This window comes from Pseudophryne corroboree, chromosome 5 (assembly GCF_028390025.1).
Source record: "Pseudophryne corroboree isolate aPseCor3 chromosome 5, aPseCor3.hap2, whole genome shotgun sequence".
NCBI lineage: Eukaryota > Metazoa > Chordata > Amphibia > Anura > Myobatrachidae > Pseudophryne > Pseudophryne corroboree.
Window position 1 is genome coordinate 105,056,676 of NC_086448.1, and position 24,306 is coordinate 105,080,981.

At 48.0% G+C, this 24,306-nt stretch overlaps 1 protein-coding gene across 1 annotated transcript in view; it reads left to right on the forward strand.

Annotated features, from left to right (window-relative positions):
* The window catches only part of LOC134927294 (macrophage mannose receptor 1-like), a 407,906-nt gene that overhangs the window by 378,677 nt on the left and 4,923 nt on the right, over positions 1–24,306 (forward strand). The window contains exon 29 of the mRNA XM_063921539.1: positions 14,859–14,894. Coding sequence (XP_063777609.1) covers positions 14,859–14,894 — 36 coding nt within the window. The remainder of the gene's footprint in view (positions 1–14,858; positions 14,895–24,306) is intronic.

Sequence of the window (24,306 nt, forward strand, 5' to 3'; positions counted from 1 at the left end):
TCACTGACACCTCGTCGGATGAAGACGGCACTTACACTGACCCCACAGGTTCTGACTCAGATACGGCTGATGGGTAGGGTGGTTCACATGTGAATGTTTCTGATCTTTTGGAGGCTATTAAGTTAATTTTACAGATTACGGATACCAAGCCATCCGTTCCTCCTAAGAAACCAGATAGGTTCAAGAGTCAGAAGGTGATTAAACAAGTTTTACCTCACTCTGACCACCTAATTTATATACGTCAGGAGCTCTGGGAAAACCCGGGTACGAAGTTTGTGCCTCAAAGGAAGATGCTGGCTCGCTATCCCCTCGCGCCGGAGCTGTCTAAGCATTGGGAAACGCCTCCTCCAGTGGACTCACATGTGGCTGTGATGGTGGTTTCTTCAGCTCTACCGGTCACCACCGTCACGTCTCTAAAAGAGCCTACGGATAAACGTGTGGAGGGTTGTCTGAAAGCGATTTACACCCTCACGGGTGCTGCACAAAGGCCCACTATTGCAGCAACATGGGCTGCAGAGGCCATTGAAGCATGGGCCTTGGAGTTAGATGCTGAAATCTCCTCTGACCATGCTAGACAATGTCTTATATTGTCACAGCTTCTCGTTATATTAAAGAGGCGGCTTCTGATGCCGGTATCCTGGCAGCCAAGGCCTCTACTACGTCAGTCCTCGCTCGCCGGATATTGTGGCTGAGATCCTGGTCTGTGGATCTGGACTCTAGAAAAACTGTGGAGGTACTCCCTTTTAAGGGAGATATTCTGTTTGGGGAGGACTTAAATAAGATTGTGGCTGACATGGCTACTGCCAAAACTGTCTGTCTGCAAAGTACTGCTCCTTCTGTGTCGAAGGCTAAAGGTACTTCCTTTCGCCTCTTTCGTCCTTCAGGAAAAGCAAAAGGTCAGGCGTACAACAAGCAGGCCCGCACTTCCAAACCTGGTAAGCCTAAGCCCAAAAGAGCCTGGGCGGCCCGTCAGCCAGCTTCCAAGACAGATATGCCTGGGGATCCCAGGGTGGGGGGCCGGCTTCTAGGGTATACCCAGGAATGGTTGAAGACCACTTCAGATGCCTGGGTATGGGAAGTCGTCACGCCATAGCCTTTAAAAACCGACCCCCTCATCGATTTTGCCAGCCAGATGTCCCGTTGGACAAGACAAAGGCAAACACTCTACATTTCGTGGTACAGACCCTCCTGGATACAGGAGTTGTAGTACAGGTGCCTCTTGCGCAGAGGGACCGGGGATACTATTCTCCGCTGTTTCTAGTCCCGAAACCGAATGGGTCCTCCCGGCCCATTCTCAACCTCAAGGCATTGAACAGGTTTGTGAAGGTTTCCAGGTTCCGGATGGAAACCCTTCGCTTTATAGTTCTGGCCTTGGAACCTGGGGACTTCATGGTCTCCCTGCATATACAGGATGCTTACCTGCATATTCCTATAGCAGTGTCTCATCAGCAATACCTCAGATTTGCGATTGGCAACTGCCATTACCAGTTTCGGGCATTACCTTTTGGTTTAACAACGGCTCCACGAGTCTTTACAGAAGTCATGGTGGTGATGACGGTGGTACTCCGCTGTCAAGGGGTTAGGATACTGCCGTATTTGGACGACTTGTTGATCCTGGTAAATTCCCCAGAACTTCTCCTGCGTCATCTAGATGTGACGGTCCGGTTTCTGCAAGCCCACGGGTGGCTCATCAACTGGAAGAAGTCATCCCTGATCCCTGCTCAGAGCATGGTGCATCTGGGAGCACTATTGGACACTCACAACCAGCGGTTGTTCCTGTCTCAGGAGAAAGTCCTGAAACGTCAGGACAGAATTCGTTGCTTCCTATCTCGTCCGCAAGTGTCGATACATTCGGCGATGCAGGTGCTGGGCCTCATGGTGTCAGCATTCGACATGGTGGAGTACGCTCAATTTCACTCTCGCCCTCTCCAGAGGCTGATTCTAGCCAAATGGGACGGCCTGCCTCACCGGATCAGGTCTCAAATGATCTCATTGACTCCGGAGGTCCGTCTGTCACTGCTCTGGTGGCTCCGGGACCAACAACTGTGCAGGGGCAGTCTGTTCTGGATATCCGACTGGGTCCTGTTGACGACAGATGCCAGTCTAAGAGGTTGTGGCACGGTGCTGGAGCAACACTCCCTTCAGGGGCGGTGGACCAAGGTGGAGTCCCTCCTCTCGATCAATATTCTGGAGTTGCGGGCGGTCTTCAATGCCTTGAACCTAGCCCAGCATTTAATTCAGAACCGTCCTGTTCAAGTACAGTTGGACAACGCCACCACAGTGGTATACATAAATCATCAAGGCGGCACTCGAAGCCGCCTAGCAATGAAGGAAGTCTCACAGATTCTACAGTGGGCGGAACGCCATCTACCGGCCATATCGGCAGTATTCATTCCAGTAATCCTGAATTGGGAAGCGGACTTTCTCAGTCGTCAGGACGTGCATGCCGGCGAGTGGGGCCTCCATCCAGAAGTGTTTCAACTCCTAGTGGAAAAGTGGAGTCTTCCAGACGTAGATCTGATGGCGTCTCGACACAATCACAAGGTTCTGGTCTTCGGAGCAAGTACGAGGGGTCCTCAAGCAGCATTCGTGGATGCGCTGGCGGTACCGTGGAGGTTTCGGCTGCCGTACGTGTTCCCTCCGGTGTCACTCCTGCCCAGGGTAATTCGGAAGTTCAAGCAAGAAAAAGGAATTCTGCTTCTCATAGCTCCAGTGTGGCCCAGACGGCACTGGTTCTCAGACCTGCAAGGCCTATCGTCAGAGCATCCAATTCTACTTCCACAATGCCCAGACAGCCTCGTTCAGGGCCCCTGTGTCTACCAGGACCTAGCCTGGCTGTCTTTGACGGCGTGGCTCTTGAAGCTTCCGTCTTAAGGGCTAAAGGGTTTTCTGAGGTGGTCATTCAAACTATGTCGCGGGCCCGGAAACCGGTTTCTGCTCGGGTTTACTATAGGGTCTGACATTCTTACTTTGTTTGGTGCGCATCTAACGATTATGACGCTACCAAGTTTAGTATAGCCAAGTTGTTGGCTTTTCTACAGCAGGGCCTGGACTTAGGCCTGCGTCTGGCCTCCCTCAAGGTTCAAATATCTGCCTTGTCCGTGTGGTTTCAGAGAAAAATTGCGACCTTACCTGATGTGCATACCTTTACTCAGGGTGTGTTGTGCATCCAACCTCCCTATGTCCCGCCTATGGCTCCTTGGGACTTGTAGGTGGTTTTGGAGCCGTTACAAGAGTCTCCGTTTGAAACTCTTGGTTCAGCTGATCTTAAGTGGCTTTCCCTTAAGGTGGTGTTTCTGCTGGCTATTGCTTCAGCTAGAAGAGTGTCGGATTTGGGTGCCTTGTCTTGTAGTTCCCCATATCTGATATTTCACCATGACTGTCCCGTTTATTTGCCTAAGGTGGTTTCTTCGTTCCACCTCACCCAGGAGATTGTGGTTCCGGCACTTGTTTCTCCTGATCTGTCTCCCAAAGAGCGGTCTTTGGATGTGGTACGGGCTCTCCGTATCTATGTGAAGAGAACTGCTTCTGTTAGGAAATCTGATTCTCTCTTTATTCTGTTTGAATTTCACAAACGGGGCTGGCCTGCTCAGAAGCAGACTTTGGCCAGATGAATTAGAATGGTGATTGCACATGCTTATGTGAGGGCTGGTCTGTCCGCTCCTGCTCACATCACGGCCCATTCTACTCTGTCTCTTGGACCTTCTTGGGCGGCCCGCCGTGGTGCGACCCTTGAACAATTGTGCAAGGTGGCTACGTGGTCCTCAGTGAACACATTCATTAGGTTCTATGCCTTCGATACCGCTGCTTTCCAGGATGCTTCCTTTGGACGCCGGGTTCTTGTGCCCGCTACACAAGGAACTGCTTTAGGACATCCCCAATGTCTATCCTTGTGGAGCCCAGTGTACCCCGCAGCAGAAAATGAGTTTTATGGTAAAAACTTACCTTTGTTAAAACTCTTTCTGCGAGGTACACTGGGCTCCACAAAGCGCCCACCCTGACGCACTTAGCTTCTTTGGGTTGGTATGGCATTAGCCGCTGACACTTCTCCTGTCGAGAGAGTGTGGTGTTTGTGGCAACTGACAGTTGTCGTCTCTTTTACTTGCTACTGCATTGGGCTGGTTAACAAAACTGAGCTCCTGTGCACGGAGGCGGAGTGATATAGGAGGTGGCGCTATGCATCTTGGGAAGAAGGTCAAAGCTTTTGAGCCTGTTGGTGCTTCGGATCAAGATCCTACTCTACACCCCAATGTCTATCCTTGTGGAGCCCAGTGTACCTTGCAGAAAGAGTTTTAACAAAGTTAAGTTCTTACCATAAAACTCGTTATTTTTCAGATACTTTATACAGTCAAACGTTAGTATGACAGGAAAAGCTCTGCCTCACCCCACCGACATCACTGATATACTGTTAAAAGTAACAAGGCATCACTTGTGCCTTGAGATTACGAACCCACACAATGATAGCCCTGTTGAGAGTATATATTGATGCAGCGCTGAAATCTGCAACCTAAGGTTACATGAAATACATAACCTGCAGGTTCACGAGAGGCATCCACCAGGTAATTATATATGTTGAGTACAGAAAAAATATTATTTGGGGATAATCACAAGTGACGTATACACAAACCTGTCATGTTTAAATACAACAGACCCCAAGTTTCTGTATACATATCACTTGGTAGAAGTGTGGTGAGGGAAGCGAGCCCGCGTGGGTCTACATTTGTGGTCACAGAACATGAAATATACAATATTTGCCCAACCCCCCCTCCTCAAAAAAGTGGTCAACCATTGTCATGTCGACCTTTTGACTGTGTCGACGTTTTGTAACTGTTGACCTAACGCACGTCGACCATTTGGCGTCGACCTATTGACTGTCGAACTTAACAATGTCAACCTTCTATACCACACCCACACCCATTTTAAGCTTCTACCAATCATTTTAGAAAATGTACTTGATAAATGCTACCTTGAAGCTGATTGGTTGATTGGACACCTTCTCCATTTGTCCACTTCCCCACTGTTTTCACTACTTGATACATCTCCCTTTTGATTTCTATACAAACATTAAAATACAAACCATAAGTTTGTCAAAACAGTAGTCCAGATTTATCAAGCTTTGGAGAGTGATAAATATCACGGTGATAAAGTACCGGCCAACCAGCTCCTAATTGTCATTTTTCAAACACAAAAAACAAAAGGTACCACCAAACGAAAGTGCACACAATACTTAGTATAATAAATCACAGTCCTTCAATTCAGAAGATTTTCATTGTTTTCTATGATGTTCTTTTTCTTTTTCGATACCTCGACATCATAGTTAAATCCTTATTCAGGGTTTTATATGTAAAATTACTAACTCATGCCAGAATATGTGGTCTACCGAAATATTGTCAGACAGACGGAGCTCAAGGAGCAGATATCGATCATGCTATACTGATGGCTCACTGTAACTCCACACCTTTATCCTTCAATACTCCAGCAATATGTACAGTAAATAAAAAAAAAACTTGCCATAGTTTAAAAACGTACAAACAATTTGTTAAAACATATCTAAAACATGCGTACCAGTAGATATTGTCTACTAATGCAGGTAGACACAAAAGCATGAACAAGTTGTTAAAAATACATATGGATGAGACTCCTACCAGATGTTATTGTCCACTCAAACAAGCAGACAAAATAAGCACAGATTATGGAAGATTACAGGCGTCCCTGGATACCGTCCATCCGATCCTTAGGTAAGTGTTCCACCTTCTGTAACCCCTTTTTCACCAATGCGTTTTGATACCACCGTATCTTTCTCAAGGCATGAGGAAAGTTCTACAGATGGGGAATTTATACCCCTTCATATTAAGCCCTAACAAGCACTAATATCAGCATGGAAAATGCTGGCCTGGATTCCTACATCCGGAAAGTATTCACAGCGCTTTATTTTTTCCACATTTTGTTATGTTACAGCCTTATTCCAAACTAGAAGAAATTTATTTTTTCCCCTCAAAATTCTACACACAATACCCACTAATGACAAAGTAATTTTTTTTTTGAGATTTCTGCAAATTTATTCAAAATAAAAAACTAAGAAGTCACATGTACATAAATATTCACAGCCATTGCTCAATACTTTGTTGATGCACCTTTGGCAGCAATTACAACCTCAAGTCTTTTTAAATATGATGCCACAAGCTTGGCACACCTATCTTTTGGCAGTTTCGCCCATTCTCAAGCTCTATCAGGTTGGATGGGAAGCGTCGGTGCATAGTCATTTTCAGATCTCTCCAGAGATATTCAATCAGATTCAAGTCTGGGTTCTGGCTGGGTCACTCAAGGACATTTACAGAGTTGTCCTGAAGCCACTCCTTTGATATCTTGGCTATGTGCTTATGGTCGTTTTCCTGCTGAAAGATGAACCATCGCCCTAGTCTAAGGTCAAGAGCACTCTGGAGCAGGTTTTCATCCAGGATGTCTCTGTACATTGCTGCATTCATCGTTCCCTCGATCCTGACAAGCCTCCCAGTTCCTGCAGCTGAAAAACATCCCCACAGAATGATGCTGCCACCACTGTGGGGATGGTATTGGCTTGGTGATGAGCGGTTCTTGGTTTCATCCAAACATGACGCCTGGCATTCACGCCAAAGAGTCCAATCTTTGTCTCATCAGACCAGGGAATTATTTCTCATGGTCTGAGAGTCCTTCAGGTGCATTTTTGGCAAATTCCAGGCAAGCTGCCATGTGCTTTTTACTAAGGAGTTGCTTCCATCTGGCCACTCTGCCATACAGGCCTGTTTGGTGGATTGCTGGAGAGATGGTTGTCCTACTGGAAGTTTCTCCTCTCTCCATAGAGGAATGCTGTAGCTCTGACCATCAGGTTCTTGGTCGCCTCCCTGACTAGGGCCCTTTTCCCCCGATCACTCAGTTTAGACAACCAGCCAGCTCTTGGAAGAATCCTGGTGGTTTCCGAACTTCTTCCATTCACGCATGATGGAGGCCACTGTGCTCATTGTGACATTCAAAGCAGCATATATTTCTCTTACATCCTAGAGGATGCTGGGGACTCCGTAAGGACCATGGGGTATAGACTGGCTCCGCAGGAGACATGGGCACTATAAAGAACTTTTAGTATGGGTGTGCACTGGCTCCTCCCTCTATGCCCCTCCCCAAGACCTCAGTTAGATCTTGTGCCCAGATGAGATAGGGTGCATTACTGGGAGCTCTCCTGAGTTTCTCTGTTTAAAGAATTTTGTTAGGTTTTTTATTTTCAGGGAGAACTGCTGGCAACAGGCTCCCTGCATCGTGGGACTGAGGAGAGAGAAGCAGACCTACTTAAATGATAGGCTCTGCTTCTTAGGCTACTGGACACCATTAGCTCCAGAGGGAGTCGGAACGCAGTTCTCACCCTGCAGTTCGTCCCGGAGACGCGCCGCCGTCCTCCTCGCAGAGCCGGAAGATAGAAGCCAGGTGAGTATGACAAGAAAAGAAGACTTCAAGGCGGCAGAAGACTTCAGATCTTCACTGAGGTAAGCTCCCACAACACACACAGAAGCAGGCACAGATGGGTGCAGGGCGCAGGGAGGGGGCGCCCTGGGCAGCAATAAACCTCATGGATGGCATTATAGAGTGTATTGGGCTGCGGAGGCAGTGAATAGATTAACCCCCGCCATATTTTGAAAATCAGAGTGGGACCAAAACCCGCTGCTGGAGGGGGCGGAGCTTGATCCCTCAGCACTAACCAGCGCCATTTTCTCCACAGAAGCTGCAGAAACGCTGGCTCCCCGGACTCTCCCCTGCTGAACAAGGCTCAGAGGGCTGAAAAAGAGGAGGGGGGGGGGACACAATTATCAGGCGCAGTGAGTGGGAAAATTATTGTTATATATATATATAAAAGCGCTATCTGGGTTCATTCCAGTGTCAGTTTTGGCGCTGGGTGTGTGCTGGCATACTCTCTCTCTGTCTTTCCAAAGGGCCTGGTTGTGGAATTGTCCCCTTATAGATATATCCCGTTTTGTGTGGGGTGTCGGTACGTGCGTGTCGGCATGTTTGAAGTGGAAGGCTCGTCCAAGGAGGAGGTGGAGCAAATAAGTGCTGAGTCCCCGTCGGTAGTGCCGACTCAGGAATGGATGGATATGTGGCATATGTTAAATGCAAGTGTAGCATCATTACATAAGAGACTGGACAAAGCACAGTCCAGGGAGACAACAGGGGGTCAATCCACGGATTGGACCGACTCACAGGGCCCTTCAAGGTCTCAGAAACGTCCATTGTCACAAATAGTAGACACAGATACCGACACGGACTCTGACTCCAGTCTCGACTACGAGGAAGCAAGATTGCACCCTAGGGTGACAAAAAGTATTCAGTGTATGATTATTGCAATAAAGGATATTTTGCATATCACTGATGAACCCTCGATTCCCGACAAGAGGGTACACATGTTTAAGGGAAAGAAGCAGGTAGTGAACTTTCCCCCATCTCATGAACTTAACGAGTTATTTGAAAAAGCTTGGGAATCTCCAGATAAGAAACTGCATATTCCCAAAAGGGTTCTTATGGCATACCCTTTCCCTACGCAGGACAGGGTACGTTGGGAATCCTCTCCCAGCGTGGACAAGGCTTTAATGCGCCTGTCCAAGAAGGTGGCGCTGCCGTCTCCTGACACGGCGGCCCTCAAGGATCCTGCGGACTGTAGGCAGGAGACTACGTTAAAGTCTATTTATACACATACTGGTACTTTGCTCAGACCAGCAATTGCGTCGGCATGGGTATGTAGCGCAGTTGCAGCTTGGACAGATACCCTGTCAGCTGACCGTGATACCCTAGATAAGGATACCATTTTGTTAACTTTAGCCCATATTAAGGACGCAGTCTTACATATGAGAGACGCTCAAAGAGACATTGGATTGCTGGGTTCCAAAGCCAATGCCATGGCTATTTCTGCGAGAAGATCCTTATGGACCCGCCAATGGACGGGGGATGCGGACTCAAAAAAGCATATGGAGGTTTTACCTTACAAGGGTGACGTGTTGTTTGGGGACGGTCTCGCGGACCTGGTTTCCACAGCTACAGCGGGTAAATCTACCTTTTTACCTTTTGTTCCCCAACAGCAAAAGAAAACTCCACAATAGCAGATGCAGTCTTTTCGGTCGCATAAGTCCAGAAGAGGTCGGGGCTCCTCCTTCCTTGCCAGAGGTAAGGGTAGAGGGAAAAGAACACCTGCTTCGGCTGGTTCCCAGGAGCAGAAGTCCTCCACGGCTTCTACTAAGTCCACTGCATGACGCTGGGGCTCCCCTACGGGAGTCCGCACCGGTGGGGGCACGCCTTCGACTCTTCAGCCAAGTATGGGTTCGGTCAGACGTGGATCCTTGGGCGATAGAAATTGTATCCCAGGGCTACAAGCTGGAATTCGAGGAGGTGCCCCCGCGCTGGTTTTTTAAGTCGGCCTTACCAGCTTCTTCCCCAGAGAGGGAAGCAGTGTTATCTGCAATTCAAACGCTATGTCAACAGCAAGTGATTGTCAGGGTTCCCCTGCTCCAACAGGGAAAAGGATATTATTCGACCCTGTTTGTGGTCCCGAAACCGGATGGTCCGGTCAAACCCATTTTAAATCTAAAATCCCTAAACCTGTACTTGAAAAGATTCAAATTCAAGATGGGATCGCTCCGAGCTGTGATATCCAGCCTGGAAGGGGGGGATTTTATGGTGTCGCTAGACATAAAGGATGCTTACCTTCATGTCCCCATATATCCCTCTCATCAGGAGTACCTGAGATTCGCTGTACAGGATTGTCATTACCAGTTTCAGACATTGCCGTTTGGGCTTTCCACAGCCCCGAGGATTTTCACCAAGGTAATGACGGAAATGATGGTGATCCTGCGCAAACAAGGAATCACAATTATCCCATACTTGGACGATCTCCTGATAAAGGCGAGATCAAGGGATCGATTGCTGCAGAACGTGTCGCTCTCCCTGAGAGTGCTCCAACAGCGCGGTTGGATTCTCAGTCTGCCAAAGTCGCAATTGGTGCCGACAACTCGACTATCGTTTCTAGGCAAGATACTGGACACGGAACAAAAGAAGGTTTTTCTTCCGTTGGAAAAAGCCCAGGACCTCCATAACATGGTCAGAGACCTGCTAAAGCCAAAAAGGGTGTCAGTTCATCAATGCACTCGAGTTCTGGGAAAAATGGTGGCCTCTTACGAGGCCATTCCATTCGGCAGGTTTCATACGAGGACGTTTCAGTGGGACCTTCTGGACAAGTGGTCCGGGTCCCACCTACAAATACATCAGAAAATAACACTGTCCCCCAGGGCCAGGGTGTCTCTTCTATGGTGGCTGCAAAGTGCTCACCTAGAGGGTCACAGGTTCGGCATTCAGGACTGGGTTCTAGTGACCACGGACTCGAGCCTCCGAGGATGGGGAGCAGTCACCCAAGGAAGAAATTTTCAGGGACTATGGTCAAGCCGGGAGTCTTGTCTGCACATCAACGTGCTAGAATTAAGGGCCATATACAACGGCCTTCGACAAGCGGAGAGTCTTCTTCTTAACTTACCGGTTCTGATTCAATCAGACAATGTCACAGCCATGGCTCATGTGAACCGCCAAAGCGGGACAAGGAGCAGAGTCGCGATGGCGGAAGCCACCAGGATTCTTCGCTGGGCGGGAAATCACGTAAGCGCTCTGTCAGCTGTCTTCATTCCGGGAGTGGACAACTGGGAGACGGACTTCCTCAGCAGGCACGATCTCCATCCAGGAGAGTGGGGACTTCATCAAGAAGTCTTTGCAGAGATAACGGATCTCTGGGGAATTCCTCAAATAGACATGATGGCATCACGCCTCAACAAGAAGCTTCAGAGGTATTGTGCCAGGTCCCAGGACCCTCAGGCAATAGCAGTAGACGCCCTGGTAACACCATGGGTGTTTCAGTCGGTCTATGTGTTTCCTCCTCTTCCTCTCATCGCAAAAATTTTGAGGATCATAAGACGAAAAAGAGTACAGACAATACTCATTGTTCCAGATTGGCCTCGAAGGGCCTGGTCCTCAGATCTTCGGGAAATGCTCACAGAAGATCCTTGGCCTCTTCATCTCAGGGAGGACCTATTGCAGCAGGGGCCCTGCGTGTTCCAAGACTTACCGCGGTTACGTTTGACGGTATGGCGGTTGAACACCGCCTCCTAGCTGGGAAAGGTATTCTGGAGGAGGTCATACCTACTCTAATAAAGGCTAGGAAGGAGGTGACGGCGAAACATTATCACCGTATCTGGCGGAAATATGTCTTTTGGTGTGAAACTAAGAATGCTTCTACGGAAGATTTCCATCTGGGCTGTTTTCTCCACTTCCTACAGACAGGAGTGGATATGGGCCTGAAGTTAGGCTCCATTAAGGTACAGATTTCGGCCCTGTCTATATTCTTTCAGAAGGAATTGGCTTCTCTCCCAGAAGACGAAACTTTTGTGAAGGGAGTGCTGCACATCCAGCCTCCTTTTGTGCCCCCAGTGGCACCATGGGACCTGAACGTGGTGTTACAGTTCCTTAAATCACACTGGTTTGAACCCCTTCAAACGGTTGAATTGAAATTTCTCACCTGGAAGGTGGTCATGTTATTGGCCTTGGCTTCGGCAAGGCGGGTGTCGGAATTGGAGGCCTTGTCACACAAGAGCCCCTTCTTGATTTTTCATGTGGATAGAACAGAATTGAAGACTTGTCCTCAGTTTTTACCTAAGGTGGTGTCTTCATTTCATATGAACCAACCTATCGTGGTGCCTGTAGCTACGAGTGACTTGGAGGACTCCAAGTCCCTGGATGTAGTCAGGGCTTTAAAGATTTATGTAGCCAGGACGGCTAGGGTTAGGAAAACAGAGGCTCTGTTTGTCCTGTATGCAGCCAACAAGATTGGCGCGCCTGCGTCAAAACAGACTATTGCTCGCTGGATCTGTAACACTATTCAGCAAGCTTATTCTACGGCTGGATTGCCGTTACCAAATTCGGTAAAGGTCCATTCCACTAGGAAGGTGGGTTCTTCTTGGGCACCTGCCCGAGGCGTCTCGGCTTTGCAGTTATGCCGAGCGGCTACTTGGTCGGGTTAAAACACTTTTGCAAAATTCTACAAGTTTGATACTCTGGCTAATGAGGACCTCGCGTTTGCTCAATCAATGCTACAGAGTCATCCGCACTCTCCCGCCCGGTTTGGAGCTTTGGTATAAACCCCATGGTCCTTACGGAGTCCCCAGCATCCTCTAGGACGTAAGAGAATATAAGATTTTAAACCTACCGGTAAATATTTTTCTCCTAGTCCGTAGAGGTTGCTGGGCGCCCGTCCCAGTGTGGACTTACTCTGCAAGACTTGTTTATAGTTGTTGCTTATATAAGGGTTATTTTACAGTGGGACTCGGTCTTTGACTGATGCTGTTGTTTGTTCATACTGTTAACTGGTTGCATGTTTCCAGGTTATATGGTATGATTGGTGTGGGCTGGTATGAATCTTGCCCTTAGATTAACAAAATCCTTTCCTCGTATTGTCCATCTCCTCTGGGCACAGTTCTCTAACTGAGGTCTGGAGGAGGGGCATAGAGGGAGGAGCCAGTGCACACCCATACTAAAAATTCTTTATAGTGCCCATGTCTCCTGCGGAGCCCGTCTATACCCCATGATCCTTACGGAGTCCCCAGAATCCTCTACAGACTAGGAGAAAATGATTTGAGAACCGAGTAAACCGAATCCGCTCATCACTACTTTTTACACATTACGGCAGACAGCTTCCCCATTTTTACACATTACGGCAGACAGCGTCCCCTTTTTTGCACATTGCGGCAGACAGCGTCCCCCTTTTAACACATTACGGCAGCCAGTCCCCCTTTTTACACATTGCGGCAGACAGAATAGATAGAGAAATAGATAGAAAGAGAGAGAGAGATACTTACCATATCTTCAGGCTTCTCGTGCTGGCAGATCCCGGGCAGAGGAGGAGGAGGGAGGGGGACTGGAGCCGCAGCAGCGCTATGTAATTGGTAGAGGCGCCGCTGCAGCAGTCCCCTCTCCTTCTGCATTGGCTGCCTGCCGTCGCTGTGAATACTAGGATGAAGGAACCGCGCCGGGTAGCCAATACGGAGAGGGGACTGCTGCAGCGGCGCCTCTACCAATTACATGGCGCTGCTGCGGCTTCAGTCCCCCTCCCTCCTACTCCTTCTCCGCTGCCTCCGGCGCTGCTGCTCTCCTCCCCTGCCTCCGGACCAGCTTCTACAGCGCGGCGCACACAGCAGAGGCGGCTTGTAATGAGTCAATTTGACTCATTACAAGCCGCTGGCCGTAGCGCCCTCAGGGCAACTGCGCTGTATGCCAGGCACACCTGGCACACACGTAGTTACTGCGCTGCATGCTGGTGTCACCCAACAATGCCTGTAAAAAAACATACAGAAAATAAATTGTAGAAGAACTCTTCAGGAGCTTCCCTAAGCGTGACGGCTCCTCCGGGCACATTTTCTAAACTGAGTCTGGTAGGAGGGGCATAGAGGGGGGAGCCAGTGCACACTATTGATTTCTTAAAGTGCCCAAGGCTCCTAGTGGACCCGTCTATACTCCATGGTACTAATGTGGACCCCAGTATCCTCTTGGACGTATGCGAAAACAATGAAAATCTTCTAAATTGAAGGACTGTGAATTATTATACGAAGTATTGTGTGCGTTTTCGTGTGGTGGTTCCTTTTGTTTTTTGTCTTGTCATTTGAGTGTGGGTGACACTTTTTTCTGCCTAACACGTTAGCACAACTGTGGTATTATGTCTTTTGGGTATAATGTTTCAAACAAAGCTGTGACATGGAAGTTAGGAGCTGATTGGTTGGTACTTTATCACCATGCTACAGTATTTATCACTCTCCAAGGCTTGATAAATGGGGGCCAGTGTTTCTACACACAGGATTGGCAGAAACATCCATGGCTTCCTATAAGCTCTGCCCCTACACCACCCAATCACTACATCCAGTACAGTGCAAATGTTTTATAGAGTACATATGCAGCCACGCTCATCTATGCCACCATGTGTGTGCCTGGCGGCATGGATGTGGCAGTCGCAGCCCGGCGAGTGTGCGCTATGCTGCAATGTGTTATGTCCATGCATACGCATCTCGGCATATACTGTAGGAGCGTGGCTTCATCTGTAACTTGCAATACGCTAGGGTGACAAGTATATTACTCATTCAGGTACAGAAGCAGAGCATCCTGCATTTTTGTGTCGGGTTCTGATTTAAGGCCTGGTTCAGGTCCAGATGCTGTGGCTATTCCGTCAAAATTGACCAATGGTTTTAGATGTGCTCCTTAATAATCGGAAGCAGTGCGGCAGGGGATGCCACTTGATTGACAGTCTGCTGCCATTTGTGAGCCGGGGGGGGGGGGGTTTGTTTATGAAACCGGGGGCACGCTGGCCCCATTTTTGAGGTGTGCCGAATCCGCTGGCTGCGTCTTTGGACCAATACTGGGCTCGGTAGCTTAGTTGTGGCGGGAATTCTGAGCACCTTTTAGGGCTGGCCGATATTGTCAGACCAGATGCTGCGTCTTTGGACGCACGCAGCGGATTTGAGTAGATGGCAATGGGCGTCCTGCTGCATTAGAATAAGTTCTCAGATCTGGTGCTACCGAATACGCAGCACTGACACCACTTCCGACCACCTCTGAATCAGACCCTTAAACATCCGCTGTGCACTTCAGCAGCAGACGGGGAGAACAGTAAGAAAGCCCTGGTTCCCATTTATGTCATGTGCTGTTAGCAGTTGTCAAATACAAGCTCAGATTAAAATATTTTTTTTTCTTTCAATATTGAATTTACAATGATTTTACCCAATTGTCTTTTAATCTGTTGCATATTGTATTTATAGCTCCCATGCCTACAGAGAAGCCAGTCACGAAGCCAGGTACAGTACATCACTTTTTTCCTATGACATTTGATCCACTTAGTGTAAATTTTAAAAGGACAATGTAGTGTTTGAATTACCCCACAATAACAGTACAACATACTGGTGCACAGGTACTGTAACTATAGCATCAAATTCTAACATGTATATTTCCAAAGCTGCTGCCTGCCAGTTATTTCTTCCAGTGCCAGATTATACTTTATAGCCGACCATGGGGTCAATTGGGCAGCAGGTCATCTTGCTGTCATGGTGATAGGCCTATTTTTAGACGGCGGGCTGGGCCCATTTGTTAATCTTGCCCTGGCTCTTTCCACGGAAATAAATAGGGAAATAATAGTAAATGAAAAACACTGCTGGTTTTGCATTTAAAATGAACAGGCAACTACTCTGACTGATATTGAACCTGACCAATATTGAACCTGACTAATATTGAATTTATAGATAAAACATTGCACTTTGTGAATTGGAATCACAATGCATATGAATAAAGAAGTACACGAGAGACATAGGGCCATATGCAATTGTGGTCGAATTGCCACAAATGTCGAAAAACGGGGCATTTTCGATACAAAAAAATGATTCGACAATGCAATACAGTACTTTTCGACAAAAAGTCGTCCGTTTCAGATTCGACTTTTTGCAATTCGACAGTTGTCAAATTCGACATGTCTGCAATGGTAAAAATGCGGCTTTTCGACAAAAGTATATTCAATTGAAGAATGTCGATTCGACAACAGTGTTTTTCGACAGTCATTTCGTCAATTTCAGTCCGCCTCATTTTGCTGGTGGGATCTAATAAAAAATGTTAAATACATGTTTTTTTTTTGTTGCTAAAAGCATATCTATTTATATTAGAAGGGTTTATCTACTTGGTTTGTCTATTAGGAGCCACAAGTATTATTTAATATATTTTTTAAAAGAATATATATTTTTTTGTTACTGACTAAAATAATATGGAGAGATCAGAGCATGTTTTTCAGTGGAATGGAGTGGGAATGGGTTAAAAACCCAGAAAAAAAATGCGTGGCGTGCCCCCGCCTAAGCATAACCAGCCTCGGGCTCTTTGAGCCGGTCCTGGTTGTTAAAATACGGGGGAAAAATTGACAGGGGATCTCCTGTATTTTAACAACCAGCACCGGACTCTGCATCCGGTCCTGGTGCAAAAAATACGGGGGACAAAAGACGTAGGGGTCCCCCGTATTTTTCACACCAGCACCAGGCTCCACTAGCTGGAGAGATAATGCCACAGCAGGGGGACACTTTTATACCGGTCCCTGCGGCCATGGCATTAAATCCCCAACTAGTCACCCCGGGGTACCCTGGAGTAGTGGGGACCCCTTAAATCAAGGGGTCACCCCCTCAGCCACCCAAGGGCCAGGGGTGAAGCCCGAGGCTGTCTTGCCTATCCAAGGGCGGCGGATGGGAGGCTGATAGCCAAGTGACAAAATAAAGAATATTGTTTTTTGTAGCAGAACTACAAGTCCCAGCAAGCCTCCCCCGCAAGCTGGTACTTGGAGAACCACAAGTACCAGCATGCGGGGGGAAACGGGCCCGCTGGTACCTGTACTTTTACTGCAAAAAAAAATACCCAAATAAAAACAGTACACACACACCGTGATAGTAAAACTTTATTACATACATGCACACCGACATACACACATACTTACCTATGTTGACACGAGGCTCGGTCCCATCCTCCACGTAGAATCCACGGGGTACCTGTAAATAAAATTATACTCACAAAAATACTGTGTAGATCTGTCCTCTTCTTAGTTTGTAATATACGTACTTGTGGCACTCTCCTGATTGGCTGTGCGCGTCTGAGCTGTCAGGCGGCGCATAGCACTATGCCGCTCAATTATATTCAATGGTGGGAACTTTGCGGTCAGCCGTTGACTACGAGTAACCTCAACCGCTGATGCAAAGTTCTCACCATTGGATACAATGCAGCGCCTATGTGCTACATTGTATCTCGAGTGCGCACAGCCAATCAGGAGAGTATATATATGGGTTATAGATCCTATATCCCAGGGATACAGACTGGATTTCCAGGGGCTCCCACCTCACAGATTCTTCAAATCAGGCTTACCAGTTTCACAAGAGGCAAGTATAACCTTACAGGACGCCATTCAAAAATTGGTACAGACCCAGGTCATTGTTCCAGTTCCACCTCATCTACAAAACAAGGGTTACTATTCTAGCTTGTTTGTAGTACCGAAACCGGATGGTTCGGTAAGACCGATTCTGAATCTCAAGTCATTGAACCCTAACTTACGAGGGTTCAAATTCAAAATGGAGTCACCAAGAGCGATGATCTCAGGTCTAAGAAGAGGGGGAATTGCTAGTATCTCTGGATATCAAGGATGCGTTCCTTCATATTCCGATCTGGCCGCCTCATCAGGCTTATCTACGGTTTGCTCAGCAGAACTGTCACTACCAGTTCCAGGCCCTGCCATTTGGTCTCTCCACAGCACTGAGGGTGTTCACCAGTGTTTTCAGAAACTATGTTACTTCTCCGCAAACGAGTAGTGAACATAATTTCCGTACCTAGATGATCTGCTTATAAAGGCCCTTCCAGGGAGCAGTTGTTGGAGAACATTGGTCTATCAACCAGACTATTCCTGGATCACTGGTGTATTCTGAGCCTACCAAAATCTCACCTAGAACCAATGCAGAAGCTTCATTTCCTGGAAATGATTCTGGACACAGAGTCTCAGAAAGTATTCTTTCCCTTGGAAAAGGCAATAATAATCCAGTCCATGGTTTGGGCTGTCCTGAAGCCAACCCGGATCTCAGTGCATCTCTGCATATGCCTTCTGGGGAAAATGGTGGCCTTGTACGAGGCAATTCAATACGGATGGTTTCATGCGAGTCCCTTCCAGCTGGATCTGTTGGACAAATGGTCCGGATTGCATCTTCACATGCACCAGAGGATTCGTCTGTTGCCAAAAACAAGCAGAGCCGCAATATCAGAGGTGTCAAGAATTCTCCTCTGGGCGGAAAAGCACGCTGTGGTGTTGTCGGCGGTCTTCATTCCGGGAATAGACAACTGGGAAGCGGTCTTCCTCAGCAGACACGGCCTGCACCTGGGGAAATGGGGCTTCCACCCGGAGGTGTTCCAGTGGCTAATGCATCGGTGGGGTTATCCACAGATTGACATAATGGCCTCTCGACTCAACAAGAAGCTCAAGCAGTATTGTTCCAGGTCGAGAGACCCACAGGCAGTGGCGGTGGACGCGAGAAAAGGATTTACCGATAGGTAATTAAAATCCTATTATCGCATCCTCATCCTCAGCTGCGGATTGTGATAAATTGGCCGAGATCTTTTAGTCTGCAAAGAAAACATTAACTAGACACCAACAGTGACGTTGGTGATCTGCAGATTACAAAAGTTAGCACCATGTGATATTAATTGAGAAAAAGACCCTGATTATCCACCCATGCCACTGGCTCAGGTACCTTCTTGCAGCCCCGCTGTGGGCGCATTCTGTATGGGGCGCTACCATTACTATGTGGGTGTAATGTTTAAGGGGCACTTCTATTGTGTGGGTGTAATATGTACGGGGCGCTACATCTGTGTAGGCATAATGTGTACGGGGTGCTACCATTAATGTGTGGGGGCGTAATATCTAAGAGGCGCTGCTACTGTGTGGGCGTAATGTGTATGGGGCACTACTTCTGTGTAGATGTAATATGTACGGGGTGCTACCATTAATGTGTGGGGGCGTAATATCTTAGAGGCGCTGCTACTGTGTGGGCGTAATGTGTATGGGGCACTACTTCTGTGTAGATGTAATATGTACGGGGTGCTACCATTACTGTGTGGGCGTAATGTGTAAGAGGCGCTGCTGCCATTACTGTATGGGCGTAATGTGTAAGAGGCGCTGCTACTGTGTGGGCGTAATGTGTATGGAGAGCTACTTCTGTGTGGGTGATTTCTATCCATCTATTGTGTGGAGCGGTCGGGGGGGCCCAATGCATTCTGTTGCACCTGTGTCCGCAACTCGCTAGTTCTGCCACTGATCTAAAGACATTGACTAAGTTGATTGCCACCAAATCACTACTTAGGGCCCCATTTAACAACGAGGCACTTGCTAAAAGGGTTATGTCCTCCATTTAGTATTACTAATTACAGGGGCGCCAGAATGTGTAGTGGTTGGGGAGACATAGAAAAATATAAATTTTGTCTCTCCTCCGATTATCCCTCCACCCCTCCGCACGGGAACGCTTACCATGGGATCCCCATGGAGACTCCTACTTTAAAAAGTGTGCTCTGTGTGATGTCCCTGTCCTGTCCTAGTCGGCTCTTCACTGATGTATTACTGGGAGGAGGTCTGGCCGTGCCGAGCCTACTGGGACATCCCCGCCTCCTCACAGTAATGCATCAGTGAATAACCAGCTAGGACAGGACAGGGGGCAGTACAGAGCGCACTTTTTAAAGTAGAAGTCTGCGCGGGGATCCCGTGGTAAGCACCCCCCAGCACCTGTGCCTCTGACATGTTTGGGGGGGGTCATGTCAGAGGCGCATGCCCGCCCCCCCCCCTCCCCCCGTTCCAACGCCATTGAGTATTAAACATCTGTATCACTGTCTGTCACTATATTACTATAATAATGACACTTAGTTTTTCTCTTAAGTCCTAGAGGATGCTGGGGTTCCATTTTGTACCATGGGGCATAGACGGGTTCACTAGGAGCCACTGGCACTTTAAGAGTTTAATAGTGTGGGCTGGCCCCTCCTATAAGACTCAGTTTAAAAAATGTGCCCGGAGGAGCCAGTCACAGCTAGTGGAGCTCCTAGGAGTTCTCTTAGTTTTTTATTTCCAGAGTTTGTTATTTTACAGGAAGGCTGCTGGCAACAGTCTCCCTGCTTCGTGGGGCTTAGGGGGGGAGTAGGAACCAACTTAATAAAGAGTTAATAGTTCTCTACTCCGCTGAGAGGACACTGAGCTTCTGAGGCAACTGCCCACTCCCGCAGCACGGCCGCCACACCCTAACAGAGCCAGAAGATAGAAGAGTGGTGAGTACAGCACCGCCGTCCCGGTTAGCGGTACGCCGGCGGGTATGGCGGCACAAGGGTTGGAGCGCAGCTTTGAGAGCCTGCGCTCCTGGAACATGCACATGTCGACGCTTGAGGGGCGTCCTGAGCCAGCGCATTAACCCTGCACTGGTCACATTAGTTAACAGGGGCTAATCCCGCTGTTAACACATAAAAAACCTCAGGCCAGTATAAAGAATAAGTGCGAGAAGCTGTGCGCCATTACAGGGGGCGGGGCTTCCTCTCAGAGCGGATCCAGCACTCACCAGTGCCATTTTCTCCCTGCAGATCATAAGACAGGACGCTGACAAGGAGCGCTGCCCTCCGCATAACTCCAGCAATACCTCTGCGGTACCAGGGTATTATAGACAGGGGGGGGGGAGTGTGCTAACAGTACTAACTACCCTATAAAGGTTAGCTAGGCTTTATAATAATAACAGCCTACAAGAGCGCCGTGTGGCTGGCTCCTTATACTCTGTGACTCTCTGAAGGTACTCTGGGGGAAACTGTGTCCGACATTTTCGTGTGTGTGTGTGTGTGTGTGTGTGTATATCCCACATTACCATGTCTATGGGTTCTGTGTCCTGTGCTGCAGAATGATTATCTTCTCCTGAGGAGTCTATTCCATGTACTCAAGAGTAGACTGCAATATAGTTTCTCAGCCTTCTGGATCCGAACCCACATGGGTGGATTCTTTAAAGGGAATGATTTCAGATTTCAACAAGGATGTCACATACTGAAAAAGAGACACAGTTTTTGAGAAAATCTGTGGAGATTATGATGTATTCAGCCCCCACTACTTTGTCTAAAAACCCACCTACATACCCACAAAAATTTACACTTGCCCAGATAATGGAAGCTGACACTGATACCGGTGATGGGGATATGCAGGGAGGGATGCAACCCTTGCTAAAGGGGTGCAACTAATGATTGAACCCATTAGTGATGTTTTGCATATTACTGAGAAGGTACCTGAGCAGACAGAGGAGTCTTATTTTACCTTAAATAAGAAATTCTTGCTTACCTTCCCTGCTTCTACGGAGTTAAACTCCTTGTTTGAAAAGTCCTGAGAAAACCCAGAGAAAAAATTCCAGATCCCTAAACGAATTCTCATTGCTTTCCCTTTCCCTAAAAAGGATAGAAAGCAGTGGGAAAACCCACCTATAGTGGACGCTTCTGTATCTAGGTTGTCAAAAAAGGTTGTTTTACCTGTCCCAGGCTCAACCTTCTTAAAGGAGCCGGCTGACCGCAAGATTGAGACTACGCTCAAATCACTATACACTGTTACGGGAGTGGCTCGGAGACTCACTATTGCTTGTGCGTGGATTTCTAGAGCCATAGTAAAGTGGTCAGGCACCTTACTAGAGGATTTAGATACTATGGATAGGGGTGACATTGACTTGTTTTTACGTCACATACAGGATTCTGTAGGTTTCATGGTAGAGGCCATGAAGGACATTGGCCAGCTTAATGCAAGGGCTACTTCCATGGCAGTCTCAGCACGCAGAGGACTCTGGCTATGTCAATCATCTGCGGATGCAGAATCCAAGAAAAGTGTGGAGAACCTACCCTTCACAGGTCAGGCCATTTTTGGGGATGCACTGGATGCGTGGATATCCACGGCAACTGTGGGTAATTTGACTTTTCTTCCTTCCGCAGCTGCACCGGCTAAGAAATCATATCCTACTCCTACACTGCAGTCTTTTCGGACCGCAAAATTGAAAAGATCCAAAGGGCCCCCCACCTTCTTTAGAGGAGGGCGGGGAAAATCCAGAAAACCTGCACCAACAGGTTCCCAGGAACAGAAACCAGGTTCTGCTTCCTCAAAATAAACAGCATGACGGTGGACTACCCAGCCTAGAGATCAGTCTGGTGGGTGCGAGACTAAAAGATTTCAGTCACATCTGGGCGTCATACTGCCTAGATCCTTGTGTAAAAGATATTGTTGCCCAGGGGTACAGACTGGAGTTTCAGGAACTCCCACCTCACAGAGTCTTCAAATCAGGCTTGCCAGCTTCGCTGAAAGTACAATCCAGCAGGAAGCCATTCAAAAATTGGTACAAACAAATGTCATTGTTCCAGTTCCACCTCACCTAAAAAACAGGGGTTATTACTCAAACCCGTTTGTGGTACCGAAACCGGACGGTTCGGTAAGGCCAATATTGAACCTAAAGTCATTGAACCCCTACTTGCGGGTGTTCAAATTCAAGATGGAGTTTCTGTTAGCAGTGATCTCAGGTCTGGAGGAGGGGGAATTCCTTATATCAAGGATGCGTACCTTCACATTCCAATCTGGCGGCATAAGGAGGCCTATCTAAGGTTTGCACTACAGGACTGTCACTATCAGTTCCAGACAGTGCCATTTGGCCTCTCCACAGCACCGAGGGTGTTCACCAAGGTCATGGCAGAGATGATGCTCCTCCTCCGCAAGCACGGAGTGAACATAATTCTATATCTGGATGATCTACTGATAAAGGCATCTTCCAGGGAGAGGCTGTTGCAGAGTATTGCTCTCTCAATTCAAATACTCTGGGATCATGGGGGAATCCTGAACCTTCCAAAGTCACATTTGGAGCTGACAAAGAGACTGCCCTTCCTGGGGAAGATACTCGGCACGGAAGTGCAGAGGGTACTTCTACCAGTGGAGAAAGCGTGGGTGATCCAATCAATGGTCCGGGATGTCTTAAAGCCAGCCTGGTTATCAGTTCATCAGTGCATTCACGTTCTGGGAAAGATGGTAGCCTCCTACGAGGCTCTGCAGTACGGAAGATTCCATGCAAGTTTCTTCTAGCTGGATCTCCCGGGCAAGTGGTCACCGAAAGCCAGAATTTCACTCCTTTGGTGGCTGCAAACTTCTCACCTACTCAAGGGCCGCAGGTTCGGGATTAAGAATTGGATTCTTCTAACCACGGATGCAAGTCTCAGAGGTTGGGGAGCAGTCACCCAGGGGGAAAACTTCCAAGGAAAGTGGTCAAGTCAGGAATCTATCCTTCCAATAAACATTCTGGAACTAAGGGCCATATACAATGGCCTTCTATAAGCGTCACATCTTCTGCAGGATCAAGCCATTCAGGTTCAGTCGGACAACATCACAGCGGTATCCTACATAAACAGGCAGGGCGGAATGAAGAGCAGAGCTGCAATGTCAGAGGTAACAAGAATCCTCCTCTGTGCAGAAAGGCATGCAGTGGCGCTGTCGGCGATCTTAATTCCGGGAGTAGACAACTGGGAAGTGGACTTCCTCAGCAGACACGATCTCCATCCAGGAGAATGGGGCATCCACCCGGAGGTATTCGCAGAGGTAACACGCTGATGGGGTGTACCTCAGATAGACATGATGGCCTCTTGCCTCAACAAGAAGCTTCAGAAGTACTGTTCCAGGTCACGAGACCCGCAAGCAGTGGCGGTGGACGCCCTGGTGACTCTGTGGGTGTTCCAGTCAGTGTATGTGTTCCCTCCACTTCCACTCATCCCAAGGATTCTCAAACTACTAAAAGAACAAGAGTTCCGGCGATCCTCATTGCTCCGGACTGGCCAAGCAGGGCTTGGTATGCGGATCTTCTGGAATTACTGCTGGAGGATCCGAGGCCTCTTCCTCTTTGCGAGGACCTTCTACAACAGGAGCCGTTCGCCTATCAAGACTTACCACGGCTACGTTTGACGGCATGGAGGTTTAATGCCAGATCTTAGCTCGGAAGGGCATTCCGAACAAGGTCATTCCTACTCTGATCCAAGCTAGGAAGGGAGTAGCGTCTAAGCATTACCATCAGATTTGGAAAAAGTATGTGTCTTGGTGTGAATCCAAAAAGTTTCCAAAAGTGGAGTTTCAACCAGGACGTTTTCTCCTCTTTCTGCAAGCAGGTGTGGATGTGGGCCTACGCTTCGGCTCCATAAAGGTCCAGATTTCGGCCTTGTCCATTTTCTTCCAGAAACAATTGGCTGCTCTCCCTGAGGGTCAGACATTATTGAAGGGAGCTCTGCACATCCAACCACCCTTTGTGCCTCCTACGGCACTTTGGGATCTTAATGTGGTGCTGCAGTTCCTGCAATCGGATTTGTTCGAACCTTTACAGGAGGTGGACGTCAAGTTTCTTACTTGGAAGGCAGTCACACTGTTGGCATTGGCATCTGCAAAACGTGTGTCAGAATTGGGGGCATTGTCGCACAAGAGCCCCTACTTGATTTTCCATGAGGATAGAGCTGAGCTCAGAACGCGTCAGCAATTTCTTCCAAAGGTTGTGTCAGCTTTTCATATCAACCAACCTATTGTGGTGCCAGTGGCTACTGTCACCTCAATTACCTCAAAGTCCTTGGATGTTGTGCGGGCTTTGAAAATATACTGTATGTGAAGAGAACTACTCGTCACAGGAAGTCGGA